Below are 13,706 nucleotides of genomic sequence, written 5' to 3'. Positions count from 1 at the left end.
CAGACACTCTGGAGCCATATTGGATTTGAGATCAAGGTTTGTGAGAAAAGTTAAAGTCCTGTAAAATATCTGTCCATACTCGGGAAGTTTTGGATTTACTGAGGTGGTCCTTATCTTTCAAAAAAGTCTACAACCACTAGTGTGGATTGAATACTCTGGAGTTATTTATTTTTTTTATTTTTAGAAATAAAATCAATTAAGGTAAATCCACTATAGATGTATCTCAAGTGAAAAATAAAATGATTTTCTAGTCCAAGCGTAGTTGTGTTGTGTACCGGAATGACAAGATGGAGGTACTTTCTGTTTCAGTGTTTCAGTGAGTTGAGCATTTCTAGTCAAAGCACAGTAAATGTCACCTTCTCAAGTTTTTGCAAAATCAGACCAGTGTCTTGTGCTTTTCATTCATAATGTTTGGTTTTGGTAGTTGTCTGGGATCTTACAGGTTCCCGTGTTTGTTCTTGAGTTTGTTGCCTAGTTTTTGTGTTTGTGTTTTGTTTCTCAGAACACTATGTTCAAGTTCTGTAAGTCATTTCGTTTTAACTGAGTCATTTATTTACCTATGCTGATATTCAGTGAAAGAACCACATCCAGTCTGGTGAGTGTTCTTGTCAAGTCATGTTTTGTGTTCCTCCTTTTAGCTTGGATTCCCTGTCTGGCCAGGGGAAGAAAAAAAAAAAAAAACTCTTTCCAAATTGGTGTTTGGATCCTGATCTGCTTACAGGCTTTCAGAACTTTGCAAAGCAGATTCGATTACAAAATGAATGAAAACAATTATCGTGCTGTAATAAACATTAAGTAATGTACAACATGTCGCAAGCCCAGCAGGGGAATCCAGACAGTTGAATTGTTACAATTTGAAGAATAGGGTATCTGAATTTACATTGAACAATTAAACATTAGAACGAATGAATGACTTTATTGCTTTTTTTTTTATTGTACTGTAAAACAGTACAATAAAGTTAAGATCATCTTTCCTACAAGGTCCAATCAATAAAAGTAACAGATACATCAAAAACACCACTATGTACAAAAAAACATGAACAGTTTATTAGTAGCCATGTAAAATGTGATCAAAAAAGAAAAAGTTAAAACCAAGTCATTTAGTTTTCTGAGATTGCTCAGTGAACACCACCCAGTCAGAGTGGTTTTGATAGGCCACTCATCTTCTTATGAAATGAGTCCCGCTGCTGTGGTGTCATCTATAAACTTCATTATTTGATTTCCTGGAAATGCTGGCGAGTGTATAATGAGGAGATAGAGGAAGGGAGAAAGTGATGCACAGTGAGCTGACAGTGGAAAACACCCCTGTATGTATGTTGACTTTTTTTTTATGTAATATTTAACAAATCTGTTTTCTCATTGTCTTCATCCTGTCTTCAAAAAGAGGCAAGTATCGGTTCAGTCAATGTGAATCGCATTTCTCCTTCAGCAGACAGTGCATGTAAAATATTTTTAGCTGCCAAATGTGAGACCTGAAACCTGCCGGTTGAAGTGAACCGGAAAGGCAGCACTTTTAAAATGTAATTTCCACAATGAGAAGAAATAGAAGAAGCATGGTGGATGCAGATTACAGACATCTATTGAAGCTGCGGGGCTGTTTCTTTCAAAGTGAGGCTGATGTGTGTTCATTCTATAGCTGCTTTCTTATTGGAGCTCATGCATGTGAATTCATGCTGAAGTAGTAAGTGTAAATCACCTTGAATTATCATCTTGATTTTTGGGATTTGTTTATTTTTTCTTTTCTTGACTCATATTTGTTGCTATTTCTAGAAGATACTTTTAGACAATAATAGAGCAAGTCCAAGCGTCAATGTCTCTTCAGGATACAAGCGTTGGTGTTTCTTTCGTTCCTCAATTTAATGTTTGTGATTTCATTTTTTTTCCCCTTCCTCCTGACTCAGGCTTAGGTTGAAGAGGCATCTAAGCAGAGGGCATGTTGGCTGGCACAGGTCTTTAGAGTCCTGAGGGACAGGCCATCGGGGCCTGCAGCCTTACGCTGATGGAACCTCTCCAGCTGTATCCTGGCCTGGTCTGTGGTTATAAGATGCTTGCAGGAGCAATAATCACTAAAACATTGACCAAGCAGTCATAAAGTCATATATATATATATATATATATATATATATATATATATATATATATATATATATATATATATATATATATATATAACTGTGCAAAAATCATAATCGTGCTTTTTTTTTTTTTCCTGTGAAAGCCAGCTTTTCCTTTTTTTTTATCACCTGTGTAAGTTGACCATAAAGCCTTCATCAAGCCAGACTGGTCACTGTTTGAGACTGTTTTAGGTAAAAATCATTTATTTTTTAACACTGCATCTCTGTTTGATGCTCCAAATACCACACATCCAGCAACATGTGGTATTTTCACTCGGATGCCAGGTGGGAGAAGCCCATTTTATTGCTGTGAAATTGCAAAAGAAAAGCCTTTCAGAATACTAACTAAATCCTGATTTTCAAATGATTTCTGTTCCATTCCACTTCTCAAGAGCAAAGCTAAAGGCTTAATTGAGGGGTGCTGTTCTGACGTTGGCAGAGCGCTGGAAAGAACAGGAGCTTCTTAAAGAGACAGAGGCCCAATTTCAAGGTGTTAAATGCAAGGCCAAATTTCCTTTGAGTCACATTTGATAAATACTGGATTTTTATAACAACTGAGACTTGAATGTGCTATTAAATGACACTATGTGCTTAGAAAATACATAATACTGCCCCGTTAAAAATCAGTGCCAGTTCATTATTTTAGACATTTACTCTTTAATTTGCATTAGTTGAAGCAATTGATCATAGCTCAGTATATACATTTGTGCTTGTTTGTTTGTTAGTTTGTTTGTATTTATAAAATCTTAAGTACACATATCTTTATATTACATTAAATGATAATAGATTTACGAGTTAATTTCTGATAAACTTAGTTGGAGTGTGCTTACCTCTAATTGATCATAAACTACATTAGTGAGAAATACAATTGAAAGAAACCTATTTGTTTCAGATGGATAACGGGAAAGCAACAAATTAATTTCAGACTGATAACCTGATAAATAATAAATGAAAAAGAATGACTGAATCACAACTGTTATTATTCAACTTGAAGCCGGAGCTAAAAGATTGGTAAGTACTGCATTTTAAAATGTCAGAACAGGTGCAATATAAGTTTGGGATCTTGCAAATCTGTAAGGAGAAGGGGGGAGTTCATGAGGGGTACTGCTGTTGTTAGTTTTTTTTAATCTGTTGAATTCTGGGTATCTTGATTTTTTTGGTATCAGATCAAACAGCAAACAGTGAGTTATATTCCGTTATAAATCTGCATCACAGGGTTCACAGCTTGTAACTTAAAGTTCGGCAGGCGCAATACTGCTCAGACAACTACACTGGACACACACATGCACGAGTCATAATGGGCTCCTTCAGTTGTTAAACTGGCAGAAAATGATCTCTCATGTCTAATGTGCTGTTTATTGTGTGGGCTGGTGCACTTTCAACCCATCTTTTTACCATCCCTCCCCCTCCACCCTCCATCTTAATCTGCCTTCTTTCTTTTGTACATTTCAGAAGACCGTCTTCCTCCCAAGAAGTGAAATTACAGAAGAATCTCCACCAGCGAGATGTAATAAAATCCTATTCATCTCGCATGCTAAAACTGCCATACACTTACCAGGAAACTCTCATCGTAACAGAATTATCTATTAAGTATTAGAGTGAACTGCAGCCAGTGTACAGCTCAGCACCAACCATTAAATGCTGCCCGTGTAATGTGATCTCTGAGGTTTCAAGTTGTGACTTAAGATTCAGTTATGTGCTGATGACCACCAGATTGCAATATTTTCCCATCTGATGCCTCCCAAGTGAAAAGTGTGTCCTGGACGAGCTTTCAGCAAATAAGCTCAAACAACAAATGACCGAGAGAGGTAATTCAGGCCGAGTTTGTTCCTCGGGAACAGGAAGCGCTCCGGGAGGTTGTTCTTTGTTGCTGCTCTGAGACTTGCCGCCTAAGTTACACCCTGAAAGGCTGTCATGCATTTTCGACATCAAAGTCCTACTTTGCAGTTTGTGAAGTGAATGCAAGATATCTATGCGAGCTCGTCTGAGGTACATTTCCAAAAATCCAAAACATTAGAGCTGTTGGGTTTTCACAGGATTCGACTGAATTGTTATCTCTTTTTTTTCCCCTGAAGTTTTTAACCTCAAAACTGTTCTTGTAGAAAAAAAAAAAAAAAAAAAAAAGTTAGGAACATTAAGAATTAAAAATGACAATGCTGTGTATAAAACTCTGTGGGACCTACATTTAAAATACTCAATAGATATTAAATATAATAAATAGACAATGATGTGAAAGCGTATTTTTTTGCAAAACATAAACTTCAAATAATGTTTATTAGGTAACAATAGCTTCCCGAACTATTTCGGTATGTGAAAAAGTAATTTTCTCCTACCACCAGTAATTAATTGGACTTGAATTAATGAAGGAAGAAAGCAGGGCAAGACCATCACACCACCACAACGTTGTTTCATTGTGATGTTCTGTTTTTGAAATGACAGAGTGTGTTTTACACTAGACGTAAAGGGAAGAACCAGTAAAACATTTTCCACTTTTGTCTTTTTGTCTCTTCCTCAGACAAAATATTCTCATAGATTGCCAAGATGTTATTTGAGGTGGTAGTTTTTTGTTGTTTTTTTTAAACTTTTTTATAGGAAAGCTTTGGAACTCTTGAAAACCGCTTTTGCCAAGTCGCTTTCTGATTGCTGAATCATAAACTCTGGGGGGTAAGGCCTGCGATGCATTAGATATTGTTCTGCTTTCTTCTGGGATCCCCTGTATGGTCAATGATGTGCTTGTGGACTAATTATGGTTGGATTTTCTTCTAAACGTTGACCACTGTTCCATGCTTTCTTTTCCATTTGTAGATAATGGCTCTTACTGCGGTTTACCTTACACATGACTTTGTAACCTTTTTAAGACTAATAGATGTGAAATACAGTTTCTTGTCTGTTGCTTTTTCAGATCTTTGTAGCTACTTTTTGTGTCTCAGGCATGTTCTATTTAATTGTTTTTAATACTACAGGTCAAGGCAGGGAGTGGCTAATGAAACTGAACTCCCGTAATGTCCAGGTCAGTTTGGGCTTCATAATTGTAATTTAAAAAACAAATTTTAAAGAAAGATAAATGTTTACATGTTTCAGTTTTAGGCTGTTTTCAAAGCTTGCATTTTATTTGTATGAAATCCATGGATGGTGAATTTTGTGTAATTTATGGCGCCCCCTTGTGGCAAAGCTGTAAAGTGCAGCTTTAATGTTTATTTGTAATGCACACAGACACACGTACCTCCAAAGATATAAGATGCTCAATGATTTTTAAATGTTGTACAATATTTCTAATACAGATTAAAGACTAACTTTACAATTTTTTGCCTATTTTCATAACTCCACAAAGAACAGTAATAGGCCTACTTAAAAAAAACAACCTTACACCACCTTTTACTCAGGCTTTTTGTCAATTCATAAGTCACTTAAGATATCTTATCCTCTATTAGAAGACAATGAAGAAACTTGCTATTTTATTTAGCCTGTTTCTTCTTGTTTAATCTAATGCTCATTGGTATATAATACACAACTTAAAATCTTGTGGAAATATAGTCTTACCAAAGTTAAAAACCAAGCCGTTGTGCACAATAAGCAACCCAATAGAAAAACAATATGAAAAATAAAACAGGTCAATGAAATTCATAAAAAGTAAATATGGTGTAGAATGTCAAACCTACATTTTCCTCTATTGAGTGTATTGTAGTGCCTCCAGTGCATTGTTTTGTGTGTGTTTTGTCCAGCTCATCAAAATATTGAGTAAAAGTCATCTTTTATTCATGCTGGTTACATGAGTCAAGTGCATAATTATAAGTGCTTGACCTCTGTAATAGTACTTTTATGTCCTTGTAGTCTTGCCATGATGTCTTATCATAGACTAAACCTGCCAAGAGCCCTTCTCTCTTTATGAACTCTAAAGGAGATGTTATCCACATCCATCCTGTCTGGCTACTATGCATTACATTATGAGATAAATAAATTAACAGGGCAGTGGAGCAGTAATCAGGGACTAAGCATTAACATCTAACAGTGAATCCCCATCTGTATTTATAGAAGGCTGGTCTTCGTCTGCAGGGATTAGGATCTTCAGAGGAGGCTGATTGGTGCATCATGTTAGTTGGAGAGAAAGTGTGTACTCCGCCTGCCATCTTTAATCAAGCAAGGACTTCATAATGTTACATCTGTAAAGTAATACTTTAGAAAACATTTGACTAAATCCCTAGATGATTATGGGGGGAAAAATGAATAACTGATAATACCTAAAGCAATAGTTTCATGGCTGTTTGAGCTATAAACAACTTATTTATGACATAATTCAGTAGCTATTGTAGCTCCACTTTGAGGCACTAATACATTTCTGTCTGTGGGAGTGAAACAAGTCAAGAAAACATAAATCATATCTGGCAGATTACAGCAGACTTCATTAAAAAAATGTATAACAATGCATGGAGCACACAAAGAAAACACTCCTGCATCAAAGACGGCAGCTCACAGAGAGGTGTTGATTACACGCCATAGATTTATTTTTTTCCCAGACAGATGCAAGACATCAATGCTTTAGTCACATTTGTTCATTGCAACAGTTCATATTCATACTTCTTGATCCTGAAATTTAAACATAGGCTTTAGGATGAAAGACTGTTAAAAAAAAAAAAATACATATACAAGCTTCCAAGAGCGAGTCCCATTGAAGACAGCAACAGATATGACTGGTTAATTAAAGGGAAACCATGGATTTTATTTATCTGTAGTCAAAGATGTATCATGGTGGGTTTCAAAAACCCAAAGTAGGCCTATTTCTGTAAGCACAAATTCACATCATATGTACGCAGTAAGCACATTTGCTTAAAATTCTTTTCTTTTATCTACACTTACGGTATTATCTCTGAATGAGTACAAAAATAACCTACGATTACAATTTCCAATAAAATGAAAGAAAATTATTATTAGTGCTTTGCATTTGTAAATTAGGAAACATTCGTTCTTCCTTTTCTTATTTAAAAGAATATGACTATCCTGTGCTCCTGTACTACAGGTTGCAAACGCCCACTGTGCATAAGGCAAATAATAAAGAAAATAAAACAATTATTACCTCATCTGTGCCAGTATGACTAAAACACCAGTGTCTTTACAAAATAGATATTGAATGTGGATTTATCCAAATTAGCAATACTGGAGTTTTTGAACTTGACATTTTATCTCTTAATTTTCACTAACATTCAGATACAGTACATTGAGAAGCTGGTTCTAGATTAAGCAGCATACATATGCTGTCCAAGCAATTTATTTTTTGCACCAATGATGCATTTGCTATAAAGCTAAGCTGCAGTTCAATCAGCCATAAATCTTTGACAACCAGAAAACACAGAATGGGCACAGAAAAGCCAGCAGAGAGGTAAATGCACGAGTTGAGAACAGTTACAAAATCACCAAACAGTCACAAACACAAGCTTAGACAACGCATGAAGAAACTGCAGATGTAAAATGTTAATATCTTCTCCTTTCCCTTTTTATTTGTTTAGGACTTTTTGCACAGCATGGATTAAGTCATGCTTACGTCACACATGTATCTTTAAGACTGTCAAGCATATGCAAAAATAATGACAAATACTTCTCAGAGTTACCATGACTGCAGACAGAAACTTTACTGACAGCTACAAAAAAAAAAAAAAAAACCCCCAAAAATAAGCACAAGGGGATTTTATATCTGCAAACTTCACAAATCTTTTGCCTAAACTTTGGTTGTCATTTCAGCATCAGAGTGGAATGACGCTTCCTAAAGTCATGGTCAATGTGGCTGCTCCTGCAGAAGCTCAAAAGCTAGCTGTGTGATGTGGCGCCATGCTTGCTGGATGTGGCGCGACTCAGTACTGCGTGCACAGATGGCGAAGCGCAGGACGAAGCGCCCGGAGAGCTGGCAGGGCACCAGGTGCAGCTCTCTGCTCTTTGTGATCTTTTTCAGTAAGTTCTGGTTCAGCTCATTGGAGCCCTAAGAGAAGGGACAGGCAAACTTTTTAGAGAGAGAAGAGGTTAGTTACTTAAAAAAAATGGACTAAAATAGGTCTTAAAGAACAAGAATCAGGTTCACACTTTTAAACATTTTGCAGACTCTAGTCTAGAAGCGGGATATACACATTCCCTCTTCTTATCAGAAATGTTACAGTATTATTTTTAGTGATTGGTTCATTGGCAAAAAAAAAAAAAGGTTTTAAGCATAGTTCAAACATTTTAATAGCTTTGAGGTCAGAATCATGAAAATCTATGGGGCTGGTGTTGTATGTTATTACCTTAAGCCTGAAGCAGACCAGTCCGAGAACAACTTCAGCACAGATCTCAAACCTCTTGTCTGCTCTTACCAGGCTCTCAAACTCTTTGGCCAGCGCCACTTGCTGTAAACAGAAGACACCAAAATGCCCTAAAGTTCAACATAAAGTGTACTCAGGAATGCACAGTGCAAGTAAACAAATATGAAACTTCATTTGATGATTTTTTTTTCTTTTCTTTTTCTCAAAATGTCAAGATGGAGGTTTTAATAATTAAAGGGTCTAACTTATAACTATGCAAAAATATTACTGGGTCAAGAAAGACATTTGTCAGAGAAGGCAATCTTCTCTAACAATTGTTTTCTAATCGAACATGAGATTCAGTAAGAAAACCAACTCATGAAACTGAAGAAGTAACATTTCTGAAATAAAACGTAAACTTTTCGATGAACTTGCTGTTTTGTTGGTGTTGTTCTGTTTATTACTGTGGGGAAGCAGCATAAGAGACTAAACATTTGAAAAAAAAAAATAAGGTCATATTATTCCACATTCTGATGCATTGTTTGGATATTATGTCCCTTTAATTAAGTTAATATATTATTGTGTCTCAAAAAACACAAGAAAACTGAACTAAAAGGTGCAAGTTGCGGCGTCATTTTCCTCACTAGGTGGCAGTGTTGTGTTGCGTAACGAAAAGCGATCTTTAAAACAACCCATCTGGGAGTATTCAAGAACTGCATGTAATCGTCAGTAGTTTGACATCTGATGAAACAAGCTAGTCGTGTAATGGTTTACATCTACAAAGAGGCGAGTCCCGGGAGGCACAACATCAGCCATATTAATAGATTCTGCTTTCAACAAATATGATTTTCAGACGGGCTGCGAGTGATCAGCCATGCTGCTGCATAATTTATCCACTTAAGATCAGATAGGCCCTTGAGATGCTGGATGAAAGTGAGCATCAGTCTAGCCATGATAATAAAGAAAGGACACTCCTTCACTTTTCCTGCCATTTCCTGTTGTGTGAAACGACATGCTGAACACAAGCAACGGCAATTCATCATTTTATTTATTTGTTTCCAAAAGGTTTAGTAGATAATTAACTGTAGTAACCTTATTTCCTGTCTTGTACTTATTGTATGTTCATTAAATATTTATTTCAAAACATGAGGGTAACTTGTTAGTGCATGCTGCACATGTAGTTTTTGAACCTTATAACACTCCCTCAACCCATCATCCATCAGTAAACAGAGATCTATTGCTTACATCCTGGTAACCGGCTGCTCAGGTTACCTCCAGTGGTTCGGAGCTTATGTCATCATTGCTCATCAAGGCTATTTTGTGGACAAAAAGAGAAGCTACTTAAAATAAAGTGGCCACAATATTGTGCCTTATTTACGTATGTAGCTGCAGTAATTCTTCTCAGAAGCTGCCACTTTATCTAAAATGGAGAATAAACTTGAAATAGGCTCATTTGATTGACGGAGCAGACCAGAGGGAGGAGGAGAAGGAGGAGGAAGGGGAACGCAGAGAGCCAGGCATTCAGCCATGAAGGATTTAAAGGGAAAAAAAACGAGCAGCAATGCGGTCAGAGATGGGAGGAAATGTTGCTACCGAAAAGGAGATATCAGTCACATGTGTTCTATGTCTGGCAAGATGGATTACGGTTACGCTGATGAAGATGAGTCAGGCAGGGGCACAGAAGAGGGACGTTATTGGCAAAGAGGATTTCGAGGGGTTGGATGTGCAAAGCGAAGATGGAGATGGCATTTATCATAAAGCTCAATTTTAGGGATGGGTAAAAGAGAAGAATGTCAAATAAATAGAGGAAGAAGGCAAAGTCAGTCAGCTCAAGAACTGGACTTTTTGCATGAACGGAAATAATATTTCCAGTGTGTTCATGATTGGCCTGTCTTGTATTTCTCTGTGTTGGCTCAGTGATGGATTGTTAAAAAAACAAAAATAAAATACTTTATCTGACACCCGGTCATTGCTGGGACAGATTCCAACCCCAACTAATCCTACACCATAATAATTATTAAGGCAGTCTGGAAAACAGATGGACTTTATTTGCACTGTCATGATGAAAAATTATAGATTATTAACAAATTATTAACAAATACCACTATAAAAGTCTACGCCTGCAAAAATGGAATTTAATCAGAATTGCAAAAACATTCATAGCAACAAAGAAGACCTTAATTTAGAAGAGAATGAAAAAAAATGAATTTCAAAGAACATTACACATAATACTGTGAAAAGTGTGGGGTTGATATTTTTCAGGGAAACTGGTCAGGATTTATTTCTATTAGTCAAAAAAAAAAAAAATTGGAAGCCATGTATCCTTTTCCTTCCAATTCACAACTGTGATCCACTTTGGGTTGATCTGTCACATATCCCAGTGTCACCAAGACACAGCAGGGGGGGGCAATATTTCAGATCAATCAACTCATACAAAGGCAAAGATACATTTGGAAGCATCATACTCAGCCACTCAGCTGGTTGCCTACCTTTCGTATGTGAGCCTGCAGGCCCTTCAGCCCGTACATTCGAAACACAAACCACAACTTCAGAGAGCGAAACCTTCTTCCCAAGGGAATCTGCCAGTGCTGGAGTTTGGAGACAGAAAAGTGGTCAATACTACGACATTTGTGTTACTGCAGATATTCTGGTCTTTTACAATGATGATTTCTCTTACTCTGTAATCTGTGACCAGCCCTGTTAAAAGAAAAGACAATCAAATGTTGGTGAGACGATAATTTTGTATTCACACATGAGGTGGTCAAAATAACATACTAAACTCTTTGAGGAGATGTTCTTAGTTCACCAGACAGTCTTTTTTTTTTTTTTTCATAGACATGAATCAATTCAGTGAAACGCCAACACATTTTAGCTTCGGAATCATTTCGCTGATAAAGTTTTAGGCTTATTTTTCTCACTGGCCAGGTGTTGTTCCTCTCCAATGTGCCCACCTTCTCTATCCTACTGATCACAGCCTTGTCACTCCACATCGCCTTCAGGTAGCTGATCTCTGCAGAATGGGGCTAGCTTGTGCTAATAACCACTAATTAGATTGAAGAGTCCGGCTTTTGTAAGGTGCCTCGATGTGGAGGGTGGCAGCTGCCTCTGCCTTTCAAACAAATTATAGTGCAAATCTGAGCCCATCTGCAGACTGAGACAATGCTCACCCCCCACACAAAGCACGTATAACAGACATGTTCACAGAGACATGGGTTATATCATCAAAGGTGGGTAGAGTTTAAATGCTTTTAAAAGTAGTCCAGCTAAGCATGTTAATTGAACTGACGTGAAAATAAAATCTTGTAAAGGTGTTTTTCGAGCACTAAATTGCTGTTTGAGGTTGTAAGTAGATTAAAAGTCAAAGTACTTTTATGGGGTCCAACTGCTCTGCATATTATAGCTGAAGGTGACTGAAAAATGATTCAGACTCTACCTGATTCTTGGTTTTCATGTTTCAGGTAGAGAGGTTCCATTTTAAAAGCTCCAATGATGTCTGCCCTCTTCTTCACCCTGTTGATAATCAGGTAACATTTGTACTTCAGTAAATTCACCCAATATATTTTTGACCATTGTATTCTGAAATTCATAAATTATGGACTGTTTTTATGATTGGTTACTATAAGTACTACATGGCTTGGGTTCAGCGCAGGGGCGTGGAAACTAACAATGCCAGAGTTTGCACCAGCATTTTCTAACAAGAAACAATCCCATCGTTTAACTTGTATTTTCAGATATTTTATTGTACAGTTACTTGGAAAGCCAAGCATTCATATGCCCTAGCTTGGTTGTCCTCTAGTGCTAATATTGTTCGCAGCTAGCTCAGTGCCAAGTCACAAACAGAAAACATAATGTTTATTCAGTGGGACTTTCATGCTAAAAAAAATAAAAACAAAAAAGCTAAATAAATTAAATAGAACCTATTCCCCCACATGCTTCGTGTCTGGTCACGAACAGACATGAACACGGGGTTTCTGTAGATCGGTGCGAATCGTTGACCTAGATTGGACCTGAATACAGAGTCCTTCAGTGACTCAACATTAACTCTAGCATGAATTTGGGTTTACAGAAGCTAAATAAATTATTTACCAGGAGATTTAAGCTCATAAAATAACACGAGTTAGTTCATTGTTAGCGATAGCATCCTTATCAGACTAAAATTACTTAAAATAGCACAATTCACTACTCACTCGGCAGATACAAGTCAACAGCCATCTAATGCTGCTTTTCATCCTATATGTTTGACCCAACTTCTGGCTCATCGTATAATATGAGGTCTGCAGCTCCAGGTAGTTAGATATGTGGATCGCCTCAATGCGGGTAAATCCTCAAGATTTTAAGAGAAGTCTTTTTTATACCGAGATAATACGGATCATTTCCTAAATATACGCATATTTTTTGAGATACCTCGGCTGTTCCAGCCTATTTAGGGCATTAGCTACTCGTTGTGATCAACTTTGCTTTGTTTTGAACCATAGAAATCCCCTTCTGGCCCTCCATCTGAATGTTGTGCGTCATCCGGGTCACGTGACTGAAACCCAGCAATACAAGTGCTTTTGGAGCAACAATTTAAGTTCTGTAGCACTAATTGATACAGAAGTTTTTTTCCTTATATAAATCATCCTAAAATGTTCCTGTTTCGGATCATCAAACATTACTAAGGCATAATAATCAGTGAAGAGTGCATTAGATAGCATTCCTTCCTCGCTTAGAGATTAATACATTTCTGAATTTATATGTATTTATATAAATTCAGAAATGTCAAAAAAAAAACAAAAAACTACTGTCTCAGGATCTATTATATTTTTCAGAAACTACTCATCAGACAAAATTTTTACAGTTTCACTTTCTATTTATGGTCTTTTTTCAGTTCAGTTTTGAGTGTTTTTACAATACATATTGGGATAAAACCTGTTGTCGAGAAAAGTCGAGCTCATCCCACTTCCCCATGCTGGAGATTTTAGTTTAATAATAACAATAAATAAAGTTATCTTTAAAACTGATTAGACAGGTGACATCAAGACCCAACAGTAGAGTCAGACGGTAATAAAATTAATCTGGTTGTGTGTGTTGTTATTGTGTCCTGCTTTAATTCTACTTTTTTCTATTTAATCATAAAAAATCATAGTCAGGCAGAAAGAGAGTTATGAAACAGGAAGAGCAGGTTTCCTGGAGAAAGAGGAAGTTTCCAGCCTGCAGTGAATAAAAATAGTTCAGACTGCTCATTTTGAGCACTAAAGGTTTAAGGAATAAAAACTAGACATTTTGAGAAATTGAATAAAACCTAGAGTAAAATACTTAAATTAATAATGATAACTTATGATTTAACCAA

The 13,706-nt window shown here is 36.6% G+C and overlaps 1 protein-coding gene across 1 annotated transcript in view; it reads right to left on the bottom strand.

Annotated features, from left to right (window-relative positions):
* Positions 1–6,590: 6,590 nt before the first annotated feature.
* The window catches only part of ddc (dopa decarboxylase), a 26,388-nt gene continuing 19,272 nt past the window's right edge, over positions 6,591–13,706 (bottom strand). Inside the window, exons 10-14 of the mRNA XM_015035870.1 lie at positions 11,811–11,887; positions 11,055–11,074; positions 10,867–10,965; positions 8,381–8,482; positions 6,591–8,082 (exon numbers count right to left, since the gene is read on the bottom strand). Of these exons, the coding sequence (XP_014891356.1) occupies positions 7,882–8,082; positions 8,381–8,482; positions 10,867–10,965; positions 11,055–11,074; positions 11,811–11,887 (499 nt within the window). The 3' untranslated portion in view covers positions 6,591–7,881. The remainder of the gene's footprint in view (positions 8,083–8,380; positions 8,483–10,866; positions 10,966–11,054; positions 11,075–11,810; positions 11,888–13,706) is intronic.

This window comes from Poecilia latipinna, unplaced genomic scaffold (genome assembly GCF_001443285.1).
Source record: "Poecilia latipinna isolate Pla-1442-1.1 unplaced genomic scaffold, P_latipinna-1.0 Scaffold21, whole genome shotgun sequence".
Classification (NCBI taxonomy): Eukaryota; Metazoa; Chordata; class Actinopteri; order Cyprinodontiformes; family Poeciliidae; genus Poecilia; species Poecilia latipinna.
This window is presented reverse-complemented; position numbering and strand designations above follow the sequence as displayed.